This window comes from Nerophis ophidion, linkage group LG07, assembly GCF_033978795.1.
Source record: "Nerophis ophidion isolate RoL-2023_Sa linkage group LG07, RoL_Noph_v1.0, whole genome shotgun sequence".
NCBI classification, from domain to species: Eukaryota; Metazoa; Chordata; class Actinopteri; order Syngnathiformes; family Syngnathidae; genus Nerophis; species Nerophis ophidion.
Window position 1 is genome coordinate 74,840,489 of NC_084617.1, and position 22,078 is coordinate 74,862,566.

Here is a 22,078-nt window from a genome sequence, read left to right on the forward strand (position 1 = left end):
ATGGACCTGCTATCCCCGTTTAAATAGGAAAATCTCATTTCAGGAGGCCTTTAGAGTGTGTGTCTTAATCCTGTCAACAACACGGAAGCTGTGCACCTTACACCAGCAAACACATATATGTGCATTGTACGAACATATAGCCAGATTGCTATTAGAAACAGTATTTGCAAAATTGTCAACTGTTATTAAAATAAGTATTTATGTCGTGGTGAAGATTAAAGAGTGTAGTTTGTTTACCAAGCAGGTTATGTCCAGCTTACGTTAAAGAGGCTAACAACCTAGCTAATGTAGTCAAATGCCGTGTTTGTGCTGGAGGTTTTACTTCACCACAGCAAGCCCACAATAGAAGTATTTCTCTCAACACGATGGAAACATACAGGTGTTCATTGTAGAATGACAAGTTGCAAAAAGGTGTAGAAATGTTCCAAAAGTCTCACCAAAGCAGCTCCTAGCCTTTTACTACGTGGCTGTTTGCGTGCCGTCCCTTCAAGTGTCCGACTGGAAACTGGGACCGCAAAACAGAGGTACCGACAAATTGAGCGTTTTGAAAATAACAGCAGCGACGTTTTTAAAGTGATTGGTTTGTTCATGAAATGTATTAATATTAGAGCAAATTATGTAATACAAAACAATAATATCAAACTTTTTTTAAATGTTATTTTTTATTTTTTTTATTTTACTTACACGCAAATAAATGATAATAATCAAAACAAGTACAGAAAGCGTACAAAAAAAAGTAAACTCAATAAAGTAACTAAAATACATAATATTACAGAGGCATTTGATTATGGAATACCATCCATCCATTTTTTTTTTTACCGCTTGTCCCTTTTGGGTTTGTAGGGGGTGCTGGAGCCTATTCCCAGTAAGAAAAAAAAAAGCATTTAAGAAACTTTTTTTTTCTCTTTCTCCTTTTCCTTTCTTTTATTGTAACTAGATTTTTGTTTTGTTATTTTTTTTTATCATTTTGAGAATTTTCTTTTTCTTTTTCCTTTCTTTCATTGTAACTGGAAATTTTGATTGTTATTTTTTTTTTATCATTTTGAGAGTTTTGTTTTTCTTTTCCATTTTGCTTTCTTTTATTATAATTGAATCTGCGTATGTTCTATAACTGGATCTGTGTACTGTTATTTTATTTTATTATTTAGAACATTTTCTTTTTCGTTTTTCTTTCTTTTATTTGTACATGGATTTGCGCATGTTCTGTATAGCTCGGCGGTAGAGCGGCCATGCCAGCAACTTGAGGGTTGCAGGTTCGATTCCTGCTTCCGCCATCCTAGTCACTGCCGTCGTGTCCTTGGGCAAGACACTTTACCCACCTCCTCCCAGTGCCACCCGCACTGGTTTAAATGTAACTTAGATATTGGGTTTCACTATGTAAAGCGCTTTGAGTCACTTGAGAAAAGCGCTATATGAACATAATTCACTTCATATTTGAAACAAAAATACCGCATTTCCTTGAATTGCCGCCGGGGCGCTAATTAATTTAAAACCTCTTCTCACTCCTGCGCTTACCAAAGGCATGCGGTAAAAGTAAGCATGCGCTAATTATTTTAAAACCTCTTCTCACTCCTGCACTTACCAAAGACATGCAGTAAAAATTTGAGTGTGATGTAAGCTTGGAACTTAAATCCTACTGAATAGCTCTTAATCTTCTTCCCTTTATGCAATTTTAAATTACCAGTATTGAAATCAGACGCCTCCATTTTGAAAATGATAGATAGATAGATAGATAGATAGATAGATAGATAGATAGATAGATAGATAGATAGATAGATAGATAGATAGATAGATGGTTAGATAGATAGATAGATAGATAGATAGATAGATAGATAGATAGATAGATAGATAGATAGATGGATAGATAGATAGATAGATAGATAGATAGATAGATAGATAGATAGATAGATAGATAGATAGATAGATAAATAGATAGATGGATAGATGGATAGATAGATAAATAGATAGATAGATAGTACTTTATTGATTCCTTCAGGAAAATTAAAATTCCAGCAGCAGTGTACAGAGTTAAGATCAATTTAAAAAAAAGTAAAAAATAAATAATGGGGGTTTAAATGGAAACGAAATAGAGAAATATTACAATAAGAATAAAAAATAAAAAGCAACAATGGGAATAAAAATGTAACAGTAAAATAAGACTATAACAAGAGAAAGTAGTGACAATGTTATGAAAACGTATTGCGCTTTTATTGTTTTTTTTTGTTGTTTTTTTTGTATTTTAATTTTTTAATTTTTTTTATTTTATTTTTTAATTTTTTTTATTTTTGCACTTTTATTGTTTTGACAGGGGAAGTGTCACTCGTGACGTCACACGATTGACCCGGCGGTAATACTAAGCATACACTAATTATTTTGGGAAGCGAGTTTGACCCGGCAGTAATTCAAGGCAATTGAAGGAAATACGGTATATCAATCAATCAATCAATCAATCAATCAATCAATCAATCAATCAATCAATCAATCAATCAATCAATCAATCCAAACTATATAACCCGCATCTTTCCAGCAGGGCGTGCAAGTGGTTCTGCATACACGGGCGCCATCTGGCGGCGCTACTAAGAATGACAACGACATGAATTAACATGATCCAAGCAATTTATTCAATATTTAATATTTCTTTACTGAAAACAGCGAGTTATTTACGATAACACTAATAAAAACTAGACTTGATTCTGATATTTATTTACGCAATTTGTGATGATGAATGGAGGCGTGAACGTGGACGATGGAAGCGCGCTCCCGACACTTCAGGTGAATGAGAGAGTGGGAAAGGACACACTTCGCCCTGCGTCGCATTTAAAAGACACACAATTAGAAGAAAATGACTTATATTTCCTCGTTTGGGGCGCATGTTTCCATGGCAGCATATCTACTCCTCCTGATGGGATGCGCAGCACAGAAAGTAAGTTAGTCCACAAGTTCTTCACAACTTTCTCGCTGTTGACTTTTCACGCTGTGAAGCCCCACAATTAATGTGCGCCCGGGCAAAAAAATAAAAAAAAACAGGCTCGATATTCAGGATTAAAAGTGTTTTGAAGGACACAGAACCTGACTCATTACTATTCGGCGTGTTTGTGCCTGAAGTTAATCTGCAGTTTTTTGTTGTTTTATCCGAGACTACACAACTATGTCAATGCAAAATTGGGAAATGCTTGCTCAGTCTGGGAATACAAAGCAACAACTTAAAAGTCAACATTTCTCCACAATTAATTATTTTTATAAGATAACACGCATGCCGATTTTAGCACAAGACAACACTGCTTCTGAACATTCCTTAGTTTCTGGGGTTAAAGTTAGCAAAAGTTTGCATGTTAGTCATGAAGTTTAAATTCAGTTGTTTTTCAATGAAGTTATGCAAACCCTGTTTCCATATGAGTTGGGAAATTGTGTTAGATGTAAATATAAACAGAATACAATGATTTGCAAATCCTTTTCAACCCATATTCAATTAAATGCACTACGAAGACAAGATATTTGATGTTCAAATTCATAAACTTTGGGGTTTTTTTTGCAAATAATTAACTTAGACTTCCATGGCTGCAACACGTGCCAAAGTAGTTGGGAAAGCGCATGTTCACCACTGTGTTACATCACCTTTTCTTTTAACAACACTCAATAAACGTTTGGGAAATGAGGAAAGTGACTGTTGAAGCTTTTAAAGTGGAATTCTTTCCACTTTCAAATGCACTACAAAGACAAGATATTTGATGTTCAAATTCATAAACTTTGTTTTATTTTTTGCAAATAATTAACTTAGACTTCCATGGCTGCAACACGTGCCAAAGTAGTTGGGAAAGGGCATGTTCACCACTGTGTTACATCACCTTTTCTTTTAACAATACTCAATAAACGTTTGGGAAATGAAGAAAGTGACTGTTGAAGCTTTGAAGGTGGAAATATTTCCACTTTCAAATGCACTACGAAGACAAGATATTTGATGTTCAAATTCATGAACTTTGTTTTTTTTTTGCAAATAATAATTAACTTTGACTTCCATGGCTGCAACACGTGCCAAAGTAGTTGGGAAAGGGCATGTTCACCACTGTGTTACATCACCTTTTCTTTTAACAACACTCAATAAACGTTTGGGAACTGAGGAAACTAATTGTTGAAGCTTTGAAAGTGGAATTCTTTCCACTTTCAAATGCACGACGAAGACAAGATATTTGATGTTCAAACTCATAAACTTTGGTTTTTTTTGCAAATAATAATTAACTTAGACTTCCATGGCTGCAACATGTGCCAAAGTAGTTGGGAAAGGGCATGTTCACCACTGTGTTACATCACCTTTTCTTTTAACAACACTCAATAAACGTTTGGGAAATGAGGAAAGTGACTGTTGAAGCTTTGAAAGTGGAATTCTTTCCACTTTCAAATGCACTACGAAGACAAGATATTTGATGTTCAAAATCATGAACTTTGTTTTTTTTTTGCAAATAATTAACTTAGACTTCCATGGCTGCAACACGGGCCAAAGTAGTTGGGAAAGGGCATGTTCACCACTGTGTTACATCACCTTTTCTTTAAACAACAGTCAATAAACGTTTGGGAACTGAGGAAACTAATTGTTGAAGCTTTGAAAGTGGAATTCTTTCCACTTTCAAATGCACGACGAAGACAAGATATTTGATGTTCAAACTCATAAACTTTGGTTTTTTTTGCAAATAATAATTAACTTAGACTTCCATGGCTGCAACATGTGCCAAAGTAGTCGGGAAAGGGCATGTTCACCACTGTGTTACATCACCTTTTCTTTTAACAATACTCAATAAACGTATGGGAAATGGGGAAAGTGACTGTTGAAGCTTTAAAAGTTGAATTCTTTCCACTTTCAAATGCACTACGAAGATAAGATATTTGATGTTCAAACTCATAAACTTTATTTTTTTTTTGCAAATAATAATTAACTTAGACTTCCATGGCTGCAACACGTGCCAAAGTAGTTGGGAAAGGGCATGTTCACCACTGTGTTACATCACCTTTTCTTTTAACAACACTCAATAAACGTTTGGGAAATGAGGAAACTAATTGTTAAAGCTTTGAAAGTGGAATTCCTTCCACTTTCAAATGCACTATGAAGATAAGATATTTGATGTTCAAACTCATAAACTTGATTTTTTTCTTTGCAAATAATAATTAACTTAGAATTTCATGGCTGCAACATGTGCCAAAGTAGTAGGCAAAGGGCATGTTCACCACTGTGTTACATCACCTTTTCTTTTAACAACACTCAATAAACGTTTGGGAACTGAGGAAACTAATTGTTGAAGCTTTGAAAGTGGAATTCTTTCCACTTTCAAATGCACGACGAAGACAAGATATTTGATGTTCAAATTCATAAACTTTATTTTTTTTTTTTAAATAATAATTAACTTAGACTTCCATGGCTGCAACACGTGCCAAAGTAGTTGGGAAAGGGCATGTTCACCACTGTGTTACATCACCTTTTCTTTTAACAATACTAAATAAACGTTTGGGAAATGAGGAAAGTGACTGTTGAAGCATTGAAAGTGGAATTCTTTCCACTTTCAAATGCACGACGAAGACAAGATATTTGATGTTCAAACTCATAAACTTTTTTTTTTTTTGCCAAAAAATAATTAACTTAGACTTCCATGGCTGCAACACGTGCCAAAGTAGTTGGGAAAGGGCATGTTCACCACTGTGTTACATCACCTTTTCTTTTAACAATACTCAATGAACGTTTGGGAACTGAGGAAAGTGACTGTTGAAACTTTGAAAGTGTAATTCTTTCCACTTTCAAATGCACTACGAAGACAAGATATTTGATGTTCAAATTCATGAACTTTGTTTTTTTTTGCAAATAATTAACTTAGACTTCCATGGCTGCAACACATGCCAAAGTAGTTGGGAAAGGGCATTTTCACCACTGTGTTACATCACCTTTTATTGTAACAATACTCAATAAACGTTTGGGAAATGAGGAAAGTGACTGTTGAGGCTTTGAAAGTGGAATTATTTCCACTTTCAAATGCACTACGAAGACAAGATATTTGATGTTCAAATTCATAAACTTTGGTTTTTTTTTTGCAAATAATTAACTTAGACTTCCATGGCTGCAACATGACCAAAGTAGTTGGGAAAGGGCATGTTCACCACTGTGTTACATCACCTTTTCTTTTAACAATACTCAATAAACGTTTGGGAAATAAGGAAAGTGACTGTTGAAGCTTTGAAAGTGGAATTCTTTCCACTTTCAAATGCACTACGAAGACAAGATATTTGATGTTCAAACTCATAAGCTTAATTTTTTTTTTGCAAATAATAATTAACTTAGACTTCCATGGCTGCAACACGTGCCAAAGTAGTTGGGAAAGGGCATGTTCACCACTCTGTTACATCACCTTTTCCTTTAACAATACTCGATAAACGTTTGGGAACTGAGGAAACTAATTGTTGAAGCTTTGAAAGTGGAATTCTTTCCCATTCTTGTTTTATGTAGAGCTTCAGTCGTTCAACAGTCCGGGGTCTCCGCTGTCGTATTTTATGCTTCATAATGCGCCACGCATTTTGGATGGGAGACAGGTCTGGACTGCAGGCGGGCCAGGAAAGTACCCCCACTCTGTTGTAACACGTGCTGAAATGTGGCTTGGCATTGTCTTGCTGAAATAAGCAGGGGCGTCTATGAATGGATGGCAGCATATGTTGTTCTGAAACCTGTATGTACCTTTCAGCATTAATGGTGCCTTCACAGATGTGTAAGTTACCCATGCCTTGGGCACTAATGCACCCCCATGACTTTTGAACTTTGCGTCGATAACAGTCTGGATGGTTCGCCTCCACTTTGGTCTGGATGACACAATGTCGAATATTTCCAAAAACAATTTGAAATGTGGACTCGTCAGACCACAGAACACTTTTCCACTTTGGATCAGTCCATCTTAGATGATCTCGGGCCCAGAGAAGCCAGCATAGTTTCTGGATGTTGTTGATAAATGGCTTTTGCTTTGCATAGTAGAGCTTTAACTTGCACTTACAGATGTAGCGACCAACTGTATTTATTGACAGTGGTTTTCTGAAGTGTTCGTGAGCCCATGTGGTGATATCCTTGATGTCGGTTTTTGAGGGATGGAAGGTCACGGTCATTCAATGTTGGTTTCCGGCCATGCCGCTTACGTGGAGTGATTTCTCCAGATTCTCTGAACATTTTGATGATATTATGGAGCGTAGATGTTGAAATCCCTAAATGTCTTGCAATTGCACTTTGAGAAACGTTGTTCTTAAACTGTTTGACTATTTGCTCACGCAGTTGTGGACAAAGGGGTGTACCTCGCCCCATCCTTTCTTGTGAAAGACTACAAAATTGTGTTACATCTAACACAATTTCCCAACTCCTATGGAAACGGGGTTTGTACTATTTATGTGGACTGCTACTGATATTTGGTTGTGTGCAGACTTGTATCTAGAGGGGGGGCGGGGGGGTTGCCCACATCTGAGGTCCTCTCCAAGGTTTCTCATAGTCAGCATTGTCACTGGCGTCCCACTGGATGTGAATTCTCCCTGCCCACTGGGTGTGAGTTTTCCTTGCCCTTTTGTGGGTTCTTCCGAGGATGTTGTACTCGTAATGATTTGTGCAGCCCTTTGAGACATTTGTGATTTGGGGCTATATAAATAAACATTGATTGATTGATTGACAGTGATTCACTGGAGCAACACAACATAAACACCTTCACAAACATTTTGTTTTCGATAAATAATTCTGCAGAATGTCTTAAATTTGGGGATGTTTTGGTGGCAAGCACGAGTCCAAACTGTTGGATTGAGAATAAGAGAGCATGTTTTTCTTGTCTGTTTTTTTTATTTGCAGTCATTGAGACAAATTGTTCATGCTATGGATGTAAAAAAAAAAAATAAATTGGCATTGGAAATTTCGTAAACTTCTTGTGCCCGACTGTGCACAAGTTTTAAACAACAACAGAAACATGGATACATCTGAAAAGTTGGAAATGTAAGATCGGGCCCCTTTATTTCGAACAACCTTTACTGTAAACGGAGGTTTTTTTTCACTAGAACTAGTATTAAAAGCCTACTGAAATTAGTTTTTTTTATATTTAAACGGGGATAGCAGGTCCATTCTACGTGTCATACTTGATCATTTCGCCATATTGCCATATTTTTGCTGAAAGGATTTAGTAGAGAACATCCACGATAAAGTTTGCAACTTTTGGTGCTGATAAAAAAAAGCCTTGCCTGTACCGGAAGTAGCAGACGATGTGCGCGTGACATCACGGGTTGTGGAGCTCCTCACATCTGAACATTGTTTACAATCATGGCCACCAGCAGCGAGAGCGATTCAGATCGAGAAAGCGACGATTTCCCCATTAATTTGAGCTAGGATGAAAGATTCGTGGATGAGGAAAGTGAGAGTGAAGGACTAGAAAAAAAAAGACTATACAATGGGAGCGATTAAGATGTTATTAGACAAATTTACTAGGATAATTCTGGAGAATCCCTTATCTGCTTATTGTGTTACTAGTGTTTTAGTGAGATTATATGGTCATACCTGTACAACCTGAAGGTCGGCCCCGCACCTTTCTTCAGCACCAGTCGACGGGTGGTGGCGATGTCCATCTCTGCCCTTCGCAAGGGACCCTCTTCGAAACACGATCTTTCGAAATGATCGCTGCATAAAACACTGTACTTTGTGTGTGTGGTCCAATCCAACCGTGTTCGCCTGACCGCTCTGTTCCATAGTAAAGCTTCACCGTCATCTTTCGGGAATGTAAACAACGAAACACCGGCTCTGTTTGTGTTGCTAAAGGCGGCCGCAATACACCGCTTCCCACCTACAGCTTTCTTCTTTGACGTCTCCATTATTCATTGAACAAATTGCAGAAGATTAAGCAAAACAGAAGTCCAGAATACTGTGGATTTATGCGATGTAAACAGACGGCTTATAGCTGGGAACGGTGCTGGAACAAAATGTCCTCTACAATGCGTGACGTCACGCGCACGTGTCATCATACCGCAACGTTTTAGCATGATATTTCCGCGCGAAATTTAAAATTGCAATTTAGTAAACTGCCTAGAATTACTGCTGGGTCAAACTCGTTTCGCAGAATAATTAGCGCATGCTTAGCATTACCGCCGGCTCAGGATTAACGCCGGGTCAAACTCGTTTCGCAAAATATTATTTTTATTAGTGCATGTCTAGAATTTCCGCCGGATCAAACTCGTTTCGCAAAATATTATTTTTATTAGCGCATGTCTAGAATTTCCGCCGGATCAAACTCGTTTCGCAAAATAAGTAGCATATGCCTAGAATTTCCGCCGGGTTAAACTCGTCACGTCATGAGTGACACTTCACCTGTCATCATTTTCAAAATGGAGGAGGCTGATTTCTTTCATTTGAAATCGCATAAAGGGAAGAAGATTAAGAGCTATTTAGTAGGATTTAAGGTCCAAGCTATTGAATATGCTAAAAAGAACAGTAAGCAGCTATGTTTTATTTATATACCGTAGCTGCGTGTGTCAAATATGAGTCATTATATGACTCCCGCCTCCTGGTGGTAGAGGGCGCTAGTGATCCTTCTTGCGACTACTCGGCTGCAGAAGAAGTGACAACAAGCAGCGATCGTTTATTTTTTCCTCTCGCTTGCACTTTTAACATGGAGGATTACATATCTAAAATAAAACAGTTTTCTAAACTGGACTTTCAATCGAAGCAGGAGGTAATAAAGGAAGATCTCCATCGAGACAGAGAGACTTTTAAAACTGAAGAAAGATAAGGAAGACTTCTATAAACAAGTTATCGATGCTTTTGATCAGAAGGAGCTGCGCATGGACTTCATTTATAAGTAAAGGTAAGACCATAGTAACGTTTTGTTTTATTAAATGTGCTTTTCATGATGGTATCCTTACATCACACTCAAATTTATAAGCACAGGCTTAAATTTACCGCAATCCTTTGGTAAACGCCGGAGTGAGAAGAGGTTTTAAATTAATTATCGCACCGGCGGCAATTCAAGGAAATACGGTATTCAGAAAGTATACATAACGCCAAATATAGATAGAATACTATTAACCGCAACATGTAAGTGTAAAAAAAACAACATTTTCAGAATGTGCTCGTTCTACTTTCAAACGAAGAAAACAATCTGATGTGGTCTTTATTTGTAAGTTATCGTGCCGTGATTATACCACCTGGGAGTCGATTTTCGTCCATGTGGCCCCGGATTTAAAAGAGAAAAGTGCTCTATACGTATAATCCTCCTCACTTCACTACTATTAGTGAAATTGAGGATGTATGCTGTTGATACTACTGTAAAAACTATGTACAATATTTGGTGCTAAATGTAACATATATTGTATGATAATCCGACATGCAGGAGCTATTTGGAAATGTGTGACTTATGTATGTATAGCTTTGTCCACATTAATGTTGCTAAACAAATAAGTGTACCTTTTAAAGGGGAACATTATCAGCAGACCTATGTAAGCGTCAATATATACCTTGATGGTGCAGAAAAAAGACCATCTATTTTTTTAACCGATTTCCGAACTCTAGATGGGTGAATTTTGGCGAATTAAACGCCTTTCTGTTTATCGCGCTGGAGGTGATGACGTCAGAATGTGACGTCGCCGAGGTAACACACCCGCCATTTTCATTTTCAACACATTACAAACACCGGGTCTCAGCTCTGTTATTTTCCGTTTTTTCGACTATTTTTTGGAACCTTGGAGACATCATGCCTCGACGGTGTGTTGTCGGAGGGTGTAACAACACTAACAGAGAGGGATTCAAGTTGCACCACTGGCCCCAAGATGCCAAAGTGGCAAGAAATCTGCCGCCAGACCCCCATTGAATGTGCCAGAGTGTCTCCACATTTGACCGGCGATGCTAAGACAGACATGGCACAGAGATGTATGGATAACCTGCAGATGCATTTGCAACGATAGTCAACAAAATCACAAAGGTGAGTTTTGTTGATGTTGACTGCCAGCTAATCGATGCTAACATGCTAGGCTAATCGATGCTAACATGCTATTTACCGGCGGTGCTAAAGCAGACATGGCACAGAGATGTATGGATAACCTGCAGATGCATTTGCAACTATATTACGTTTCCTTCCACCCACATTTAATGCGAAACAAACACTTACCAATCGACGGATTTAAAGTTGCTCCAGTGTCAAAAGATGCGAAAGTCCTGATCGTTTGGTCCGCACATTTTTACCGGCGATGCTAACGCAGCTATTCGGCCATGCTATGGCTATGAATAGCGTCAATAGCTTCAGTTTCTTCTTCAATATTTTCATACTCCAACCATCTGTTTAAATTACATGCGTAATCTGTTGAATCGCTTAAGTCGCTGAAATCCGAGTTTGAATCCGAGCTAATGTCGCTATATCTTGCTGTGGTATTCCCATTGTTTGTTTACATTGGCAGCACTGTGTGACGTCACAGGGAAATGGATAGTGGCATCGCAAATAGCGAAAATCAAGCACTTTAAAGCTTTTTTTAGGGATATTCGGAGACCGGTAAAATTTTGAAAAAAACGTCAAAAAATACAACAAGCCACTGGGAACTGATTTTTATTGTTTTCAACCCTTTTGAAATTATGATAATGTTCCCTTTTAAGTAGATTGTTTGAGGCTGGATCAATGTCTAACGTCACCCAGTTGCTTGGTTTATGAATATTCTAATAACAAATTGGTAATGCAGAGAACTCTTGCTCTTGTTTTAGAATGTAAAAACATTTTTGAATTGTTCCTCATCCAGTTACGTCCTAGCTGGACGATTGTGGCTTGTGCAGCCCTTTGAGACACTTGTGATTAAGGGCTATATAAATAAACTTTGATTGATTGATTGATTGATTATATTTCAACGGCTGTTTGTTTGTTGGTGTGAAGGATTTTCTGTTACAAAAACAAACAAAAAAACTTCCATGTTTACTGACGACTGAGAGTCAACATTCCAAAGCATAATAAACCTTGACAGAGATCTCCAGTACTTCCATCTGTTAGGAGTTGTTCTTTCCACTGATGGTGAACGTTGGCTCAGCAACACAATTCTTAGAACTGGACATCCACAGTAATAGTACAAAACAAATAAATGTACCTTTTTAAGTGGATTGTTTGAGTCTGGATCAATGTCTAACGTCACCCAGTTGCTTGGTTTATGAATATTTTAATTACAAATTGGTAATGCACAGCACTCCTACTCTTGTTTTTAGAACAGGGGTAGGGAACCTATGGCTCTAGAGCCAGATGTGGCTCTTTTGATGTCTGCATCTGGCATCCGAACAGGCAATTTCTGAGGTAACAGCAGAAACATTTTTTTTATCAGGGATCTTAAGTTTTAAAAAAACTATTTTATAGGTAGTGGGCTGTTTTAGGGAATTTTTGATCAAATTATCCGTAGTAGCAATATTAATAATGTTGTGTTTATTCTGCGTAGTGCACTTAAAATAATTATGACCATATCTAGGAATAGATATGATGGGAATTTTCCGATTGTTTGCTTGGTGCTTTGATAAACTGAACGCATCATATACATGGTACTATATTGTGATGTTATGAGCCAGAGGAAAAAAGAACTACCCTACCCAGCATGCAACAGGAGTGACGCGGTAGCCCGGTATAGGTTGTGTCGCCATGACGGCATCTTGTATGTTGTGATATGCACGCTCTGAAAGCAAACGTTAAGAACTCAGCCAACACTCCTGGTCTGCATTATTCATAAATAGACAGACAACACATATACTCCGCTGCTTCACAGGCCGCTGGATGTAGCCGGCAAAGTATTCCCATGCTAGCTAGCCGGTCTAGCAAGCACGCCTCATTCAGTCCAAAACGGCCCGATCTATCCACATCCAGAATTGTCTGGCGGTCGTAAGTGATCCCGGAGTGACAACGCTGTAAGCCAGCCAGGAAATTTGCAGAATTGTCCGGTATTTTTGCCAAATGTTCCATCTTTACCAAGAGCCCCTCCACGCCGGGCGACGCCATCTTGTTAAGAAAAGGCGTTAACAAAATAAAAGCATGTAAACAACATACGCAAATGTGCGATAAAATAATTGTCGGCCTTAATAGATTGATGAGTTAACTCGTAATTAACGCATTAATTTGCCCACCCCTAATTAAAATATTTGGCTTTCATGGCTCTCTCAGCCAAAAAGGTTCCCGACCCCTGTTTTAGAATGTAAAAACCTTTTTAAAATGTTCCTCATCCTCTTCAGCTGGGAAGTTAATAGTTCAAAAGCTGTTGGTTTGTTGGTGTTGATAAAAACGTCAATGCTTCAATGTTTACTGACGACTGAGAGTCAGCATACCATTGATTAATTGATTGATTGATTGAAGCTTTTATTAGTAGATTGCACAGTTCAGTACATATTCCGTACAATTGACCACTAAACTGTAACACCCGAATACGTTTTTCAACTCGTTTAAGTCGGGGTCCACGTTAATCAATTCATGGTAGAGCATAAGCCTTGACAGAGATCTCCAGAACTTCCATCTGTTAAGAGTCGTTCTTAACAAACAAGTGTACCTTTAAGTGGATTGTTTGAGGCTGGATCAATGTCTAACGTCACCCAGTTGCTTGGTTTATGAATATTTTAATAACAAATTGGTAATGCAGAGCACTCCTACTCTTGTTTTAGAATGTAAAAACCTTTTTAAAATGTTCCTCATCCTCTTCAGCTGGGCAGTTATAGTTCAAAAGTTGTTGGTTTGTTGGTGTTAATAAAAACGTCAATGCTTCAATGTTTACTGACGACTGAGAGTCAGCATACCATTGATTGATTGACTGAAACTTTTATTAGTAGATTGCACAGTTCAATCAATCAATCAATGTTTATTTATATAGCCCCAAATCACAAATGTCTCAAAGGACTGCACAAATCATTACGACTACAACATCCTCGGAAGAACCCACAAAAGGGCAAGGAAAACTCACACCCAGTGGGCAGGGAGAATTCACATCCAGTGGGACGCCAGTGACAATGCTGACTATGAGAAACCTTGGAGAGGACCTCAGATGTGGGCAACCCCCCCCACCCCCTAGGGGACCGAAAGCAATGGATGTCGAGCGGGTCTAACATGATACTGTGAAAGTTCAATCCATAGTGGCTCCAAGACAGCAGCGAGAGTCCTGTCCACAGGAAACCATCTCAAGCGGATCAGCAGCGTAGAGATGTCCCCAACCGATACAGGCGAGCGGTCAATCCTGGGTCCCGACGAGCGGTCCATCCTGGGTCTCGACTCTGGACAGCCAGTACTTCATCCATGGTCATTGGACCGGACCCCCTCCACAAGGGAGGGGGGGACATAGGAGAAAGAAAAGAAGCGGCAGATCAACTGGTCTAAAAAGAAAGTCTATTTAAAGGCTAGAGTATACAGATGAGTTTTAAGGTGAGACTTAAATGCTTCTACTGAGGTAGCATCTCGAACTGTTACCGGGAGGGCATTCCAGAGTACTGGAGCCCGAACGGAAAACGCTCTATAGCCCGCAGACTTTTTTTGAGCTCTGGGAATCACTAATAAGCCGGAGTCTTTTGAACGCAGATTTCTTGCCGGGACATATGGTACAATACAATCGGCAAGTACATATTCCGTACAATTGACCACTAAATTGTTTTTCAACTCGTTTAAGTCGGGGTCCACGTTAATCAATTCACGGTAAAGCATAAGCCTTGACAGAGATCTCCAGAACTTCCATCTGTCAAGAGTCGTCCTTTCCGCTGATGGAGAATGGCGGCCCAGCGGCACAATTCTTAGAACTGGACAACAAAAGCCTTTGGTATATTGAATTGTCGGCGTCCAGCTTTAGTTCCTGTATGCATAGGGTGCTCAGTATCTTTGCAATTATCTGCCTGAAGGGGCACGCTAAATGATGGCTTTGTCCTCTGCTCCCCTTTTGTATTAAGTTGATTTTTGGAACAGCATAAACAAGCTTGGAATTCAGTCTATCCACAAACTGTTCAGGACCGTCTGTTACTATTCAGCAATGTTTACAGTAGAGTTTATTTCGTGGCTCCGGTTTACAGAAAGCTTTGATTTGAGGGTGTTTAATCTCGGCTTTAACTGAGATCTACTGTAAGAACTCTCTTCTTGGTTATTCATTATCTGACAACAGCCAGATGGATACGAACGGGCAAGTAACCTGCGTTTGTAACATAATTTCCTCATGGTGTGATTCTTTAAGTCATGGTGTCAAACTCTGGCCCGCGGGCCAAATCTCCCGGGGCAACTACACTGCAAAAACTGAAATCTAAGTAAGATGAAATATCTCAAATAAGGCTGATATTTGCTTATTTTCTGTCTGGTAAGATAATTCTTCTCACTAAGCAGATTTTGTGTTAGAGTGTTTTACTTGTTTTAAGTGTTTAGGTCCTAAATGATCTCAGTAAGATACTACAGCTTGTTTCCGGCATTTTATGACCTATTTTGAGTAAAATATGCTTGAAACTATTTTTGTCCAAGTGTCCAAAACACACCCAGCAATGGTGCACAGGAAGGCGGGGAAGAAGAGGGGTAAAAGGCGGCCAAAATGTTCAAAAGTCCCAATTGTGTCCTAAATACCTCCTCGGGGCTCCAGTCCCACGAGTCCCGCCGCCGGCCACACAAGTCCTGGGATACAAAAAATGTCCAAAACGCACCCAGCAAAGTCCCACGGGAAGTAGGGGAGGAAAATGAGAATAGTCGGCAAAAGTCCCCCAAAATTTTCTAAATACCTACCCAGGTTCGAGTCCCAACCGGGTTCGAGTTTGAGTTTGAGTGCACACTCGAACCCGGGTGGGACTTTTGAACATTTCCCCGACTTTTCTCACTTTCCTCCCCACCTTCCCGTGGGACTTTGCTGGGCGCGTTTTGGAGATTTTGGGCATCCCGGCCGGCGGCGGAACTTGTGGGACTCGAACCTGTGTAGGTATTTTGAACATTTTTGGGACTTTTGCTGACTTTTCCAACTTTCATCCCCTCTCCCCATGGGAGTCGGCTGGGTGTGTTATGAACATTTAGGGCATCCTGGGACTTGTGCGGCCATACATAAGATTTTATGTTAGTGTTTTACTTGTTTTAAGTGTTTAGGTCCTAAATGATCTCAGTAAGATACTACAGCTTGTAGCTGAGATTTGATGACCTGTATTGAGTAAAACATGCTTGAAACGAGAATATCAAATGTTGCAAAGCTGTGTCATCAACACTCACAAGTCTAAAACTACTTTTTAAAGTAAGAATTTCTTATTTCAAGAATGTAAAACAAAATCATGACTTTGACACATTTGTTTCTCATATTAAAACAGATGACAGCCAAATACACTGCAAAAAGTCAGTGTTCAAAAACAAGAAAAAAAATACAAAAATGAGGGGCATTTTACTTGAACTAAGCAAAATTATCTGCCAATAGAACAAGAAAATTTGACTTGTCAAGACTTTTCAAAACAAGTCAAATTAGCTAACTTCAATCAACCCAAAAAATACCTTAAAAGAAGTATATTCTCACTAATAACAAGAGTACTACTACAGTATACGAGTACGTATTTTCTATTGTTTCATTGAAAATAAAACGGAAAAGTCTATTTGGCTGTCATCTGTTTTAATATGAGAAACAATTGTGTCAAAGTCATGATTTTGTTTTACATTCTTAAAATAAGAACTTCTTACTTTAAAAAGTAGTTTTTATACTTGTAAATGTTGATGACACCGCTTTGCAACATTTGATTTTCTAGTTTCAAGCATGTTTTACTCAATATAGGTCATCAAATCTCAGCAACAAGCTGTAGTATCTTACTGAGATCATTTAGGACCTAAACACTTAAAACAAGTAAAACACTCTAACATAAAATCTTATGTATGGCCGCACAAGTCCCGGGATGCCCTAAATGTTCATAACACACCCAGCCGAGTCCCATGGGGAGAGGGGATGAAAGTTGGAAAAGTCAGCAAAAGTCCCAAAAATGTTCAAAATACCTACACAGGTTCGAGTCCCACAAGTTCCGCCGCCTGCCGGGATGCCCTACATGTCCAAAATGCGCCCAGCAAAGTCCCACGGGAAGGTGGGGAGAAAAGTGAGAAAAGTCGGTGAAATGTTCAAAAGTCCCACCCGGGTTCGAGTGTGCACTCAAACTCAAACTCGAACCCGGTTGGGGCTCGAACCTTTGGGGGACTTTTGCCGACTTTTCTAATTTTCCTCCCCTACTTCCCGTGGGACTTTGCTGGGTGCGTTTTGGGAATTTTTTTGTATCCCGGGATTTGTGTGGCCGGCGGCGGGACTCGTGGGACTGGAGCCCCGGGGAGGTATTTAGGACACAATTGGGACTTTTGAACATTTTGGCCGCCTTTTACCCCTCTTCTTCCCCGCCTTCCTGTGCACCATTGCTGGGTGTGTTTTGGACACTTGGACAAAAATAGTTTCAAGCATATTTTACTCAAAATAGGTCATAAAATGCTGGAAACAAGCTGTAGTATCTTACTGAGATCATTTAGGACCTAAACACTTAAAACAAGTAAAACACTCTAACATAAAATCTTATATATGGCCGCGCAAGTCCCGGGATGCCCAAAATGTCCATAACACACCCAGCCGAGTCCCATGGGGAGGGGGGTATGAAAGTTGGAAAAGTCAGCAAAAGTCCCAAAAATGTTCAAAATACCTACACAGGTTCGAGTCCCACAAGTTCCGCCGCCGGCCGGGATGCCCAAAAGGTCCAAAACGCGCCCAGCAAAGTCCCACGGAAAGGTGGGGAGGAAAGTGAGAAAAGTCGGTGAAATGTTCAAAAGTCCCACCCGGGTTCGAGTGTGCACTCAAACTCAAACTCGAACCCAGTTGGGGCTCGAACCTTTGGGGGACTTTTGCCGACTTTTCAAATTTTTTCCCCCTACTTCCCGTGGGACTTTGCTGGGTGCGTTTTGGGAATTTTTTTGTATCCCGGGATTTGTGTGGCCGGCGGCGGGACTCGTGGGACTGGAGCCCCGGTGAGGTATTTAGGACACAATTGGGACTTTTGAACATTTTGGCCGCCTTTTACCCCTCTTCTTCCCCGCCTTCCTGTGCACCATTGCTGGGTGTGTTTTGGACACTTGGACAAAAATAGTTTCAAGCATATTTTACTCAAAATAGGTCATAAAATGTCGGAAACAAGCTGTAGTATCTTACTGAGATCATTTAGGAGCAAAACCCTTAAAACAAGTAAAACACTCTAACATAAAATCTGCTTAGTGAAAATAATTATCTTATCAGACAGAAAATAAGCAAATATCACCCTTATTTGAGATATTTTATCTTACTTAGATTTCAGTTTTTGCAGTGTAGACTTTGCCGTTTTTATTTTAATGAAACAATAGAAAATTCGTACTCGTATACTGTAGTAGTACACTTGTTATTAGTGAGAATATACTTATTTTGCTAATTTGACTTGTTTTGGAAAGTCTTGACAAGCCAAATTTTCTTGTTCTATTGGCAGATAATTTTGCTTAGTTCAAGTAAAATAGCCCTCATTTTTGTATTTTTTTTTTCTTGTTTTTGAACACTGACTTTTTGCAGTGTATTCTCCCGAATTTCCACCAGGACAAAAATATTGGTACACTGCAAAAACTGAAATCTAAGTACGATTAAATATCTCAAATAAGGGTGATAATTGCTTATTTTCTGTCTGATAAGATAATTATTCTCACTGAGCAGATTTTATGTTAGTGTTTTTCTTGTTTTAAGGGTTTTGGTCCTAAGTAGGGATGCACCGAAATGAAAATTTGTGGCCGAAGCCGAAGCCGAATAAAATTTAAACGCTTGGCCAAAGGCCGAATACCGAATAATGAATACAGTTTTTCACAAATTTTTTTTATATTGCATAAATAGCCCAGAATAAATATGTAAACATGTTTTTCAAATAAAGTAATTTTTTATTGAATATTGACATTTTTTTAATAATCCAGTAGCCTTTGCTTTTAAAAAAAAAGCACAAAGTTTTTCATTTATATTAGGCCTTCAAACAAAACATGCATTAAAACGGCGTGGCGCAGTGGGGAGAGTGGCCGTGCGCAACCCGAGCGTCCCTGGTTCAATTCCCACCTAGTACCAACCTCGTCACGTCCGTTGTGTCCTGAGCAAGACACTTCACCCTTGCTCCTGATGTGTGCTGGTTGGCGCCTTGCATGGCAGCTCCCTCCATCAGTGTGTGAATGTGTGTGTAAATGTGGAAGTAGTGTCAAAGCGCTTTGAGTACCTTGAAGGTAGAAAAGCGCTATACAAGTACAACCCATTTATCATTTAAAAAAAAAATAAAGTGCATTAAAGTGGATAAACCAACAACAAATGAATTATTGTCCTTTTGGCAAAAGTCTGCTTTAAAGCGCTTTACATACTGGAACCCAATATCTAAGTTACATTTAAACCAGTGTGGGTGGCACTGGGAGCAGGTGGGTAAAGTGCCTTGCCCAAGGACACAACGGCAGTGACTAGAATGGCGGAAGCGGGACTCGAACCTGCAACCCTCAAGTTGCTGGCACGGCCGCTCTACCAACCGAGCTATGCCGTATAAAACCACTTTTTCAAAGTAATACTTTCTTACGTCAAGCATGGAAAAGAAAACCATGACGCCTAACACATATCACTATGTCAAGATAATGCTACAAGTATTTACTTAATTTAAGAATATTTTTCAACATATTGAGCAAAAAGGCCTTTTTTTTCGACCAAGAAAAGTACACTTGTTATTGGTGAGAAAATGCTTATTTTAAGGCATTTCTGGGTTCATTTGACTTGTTTTGGAAAGTCTTGACAAGCCAATTTTTCTTATTCTGTTGGCAGATAACTTTGCTTCGTTCAAATAAAATACCCCTTATTTTTGTATCATTTTTTCTTGTTTTTGAACACTGGCTTTTTGCCGTGTACTGCTTTTAGCGTCCTCTACAACCTGTCGTTCCCGTCCGCTTTTTCTCCATACAAACAGCGTAATATATGCGGCTTCTACACACACACACAAGTGAATGCAAGGCATACTTGGTCAACAGCCATACAGGTCACACTGAGGGTGGCCGTATAAACAACTTTAACACTGTTACACCACACTGTAAACCCACACCAAACAAGAATGACAAACACATCTGCAACGTAAACACAACAGGACAAATACCCAGAACCCCTTGCAGCATGAACTCTTCCGGGACGCTACAATATACACCCCCGCTACCAACAAAACTTGATTTTGCACGTCACTATAAAGTCATATAAGCCTTGCTTGATCAAAAAAACTCTACATGCCCCTAAAGCTGACCAACACGCCGGACTGTAGTCAGTTGGAAGCGTGTCTTAATGAAATTAAACAATGGATGTCCGCTAACTTTTTGCAACTTAATGCCAAAAAAACGGAAATGCTGATTATCGGTCCTGCTAGACACCGACCTCTATTTAATAATACAACTTTAACATTTGACAACCAAATAATAAAACAAGGTGACTCTGTAAAGAATCTGGGTATTATCTTTGACCCAACTCTCTCCTTTGAGTCACACATTAAAAGCGTTACTAAAACGGCCTTCTTTCATCTCCGTAATATCGCTAAAATTCGCTCCATTTTGTCCACTAAAGACGCCGAGATCATTATCCATGCGTTTGTTACGTCTCGTCTCGATTACTGTAACGTATTATTTTCGGGTCTCCCCATGTCTGGCATTAAAAGATTACAGTTGGTACAAAATGCGGCTGCTAGACTTTTGACAAGAACAAGAAAGTTTGATCACATTACGCCTGTACTGTATATACCTTTATATACATATATACATACATATATACCTATACTGTATATACCTTTATATACATATGTACATACATATATACCTATACTGTATATACCTTTATATACATATATACATACATATATACCTATACTGTATATACCTTTATATACATATATACATACATATATACCTATACTGGCTCACCTGCACTGGCTTCCTGTCCACTTAAGATGTGACTTTAAGGTTTTACTACTTACGTATAAAATACTACACGGTCTAGCTCCAGCCTATCTTGCAGATTGTATTGTACCATATGTCCCGGCAAGAAATCTGCGTTCAAAAGACTCCGGCTTATTAGTGATTCCTAGAGCCCAAAAAAAGTCTGCGGGCTATAGAGCGTTTTCATTTTGGGCTCCAGTACTCTGGAATGCCCTCCCGGTAACAGTTCGAGATGCTACCTCAGTAGAAGCATTTAAGTCTCACCTTAAAACTCATCTGTATACTCTAGCCTTTAAATAGACCTCCTTTTTAGACCAGTTGATCTGCCGCTTCTTTTCTTTCTCCTATGTCCCCCCCTCCCTTGTGGAGGGGGTCTGGTCCGATGACCATGGATGAAGTACTGGCTGTCCAGAGTCGAGACCCAGGATGGACCGCTCGTCGGGACCCAGGATGGACCGCTCGCCTGTATCGGTTGGGGACATCTCTACGCTGCTGATCCGCTTGAGATGGTTTCCTGTGGACGGGACTCTCGCTGCTGTCTTGGATCCGCTTGAACTGAACTCTCGCGGCTGTGTTGGAGCCACTATGGATTGAACTTTCACAGTATCATGTTAGACCCGCTCGACATCCATTGCTTTCGGTCCCCTAGAGAGGGGGGGTTGCCCACATCTGAGGTCCTCTCCAAGGTTTCTCATAGTCAGCATTGTCACTGGCGTCCCACTGGATGTGAATTCTCCCTGCCCACTGGGTGTGAGTTTTCCTTGCCCTTTTGTGGGTTCTTCCGAGGATGTTGTAGTCGTAATGATTTGTGCAGTCCTTTGAGACATTTGTGACTTGGGGCTATATAAATAAACATTGATTGATTGATTGATTGAATATTCAATGCAAAACTTGTTTGGGTCCCTATTAAAAGGTGAAGTTGTTCAACTTTGGCCCTCGGCTTTGTTCAGTTTAGAATTTCGTCCCTCTCTGTATTTGAGTTTGACACCCCTGCTGTAAGTGGTCTTGAAACACTGTAAGGTCTGTAGGACACTGAGTTGATAGCTTGTGTCATGTAGACAATAGTCGGAATTTAGTGGCAGACTCCTTCCCCCCCCCCTGCAAGGTCATTGTGAGTGCATCAAATAAATCTGTTTCGT

General features: G+C 39.4%; 2 protein-coding genes across 3 annotated transcripts in view; one reads left to right on the forward strand and one right to left on the reverse strand.

Moving 5' to 3' along the window:
* The window catches only part of golga3 (golgin A3), a 39,210-nt gene extending 38,677 nt beyond the window's left edge, over positions 1-533 (reverse strand). Inside the window, 1 exon segment of the mRNA XM_061907112.1 lies at positions 438-533. The gene's annotated coding sequence lies outside the window, so the exon portion shown is untranslated.
* A 2,211-nt stretch (positions 534-2,744) lies between these two features.
* Positions 2,745-22,078, forward strand: part of si:dkey-112e17.1 (uncharacterized) — an 80,856-nt gene continuing 61,522 nt past the window's right edge. For both annotated transcript variants that reach the window (XM_061907114.1, XM_061907113.1), the window contains exon 1: positions 2,745-2,923. In XM_061907114.1, coding sequence (XP_061763098.1) covers positions 2,843-2,923 — 81 coding nt within the window. In that variant the 5' untranslated portion in view covers positions 2,745-2,842. The remainder of the gene's footprint in view (positions 2,924-22,078) is intronic.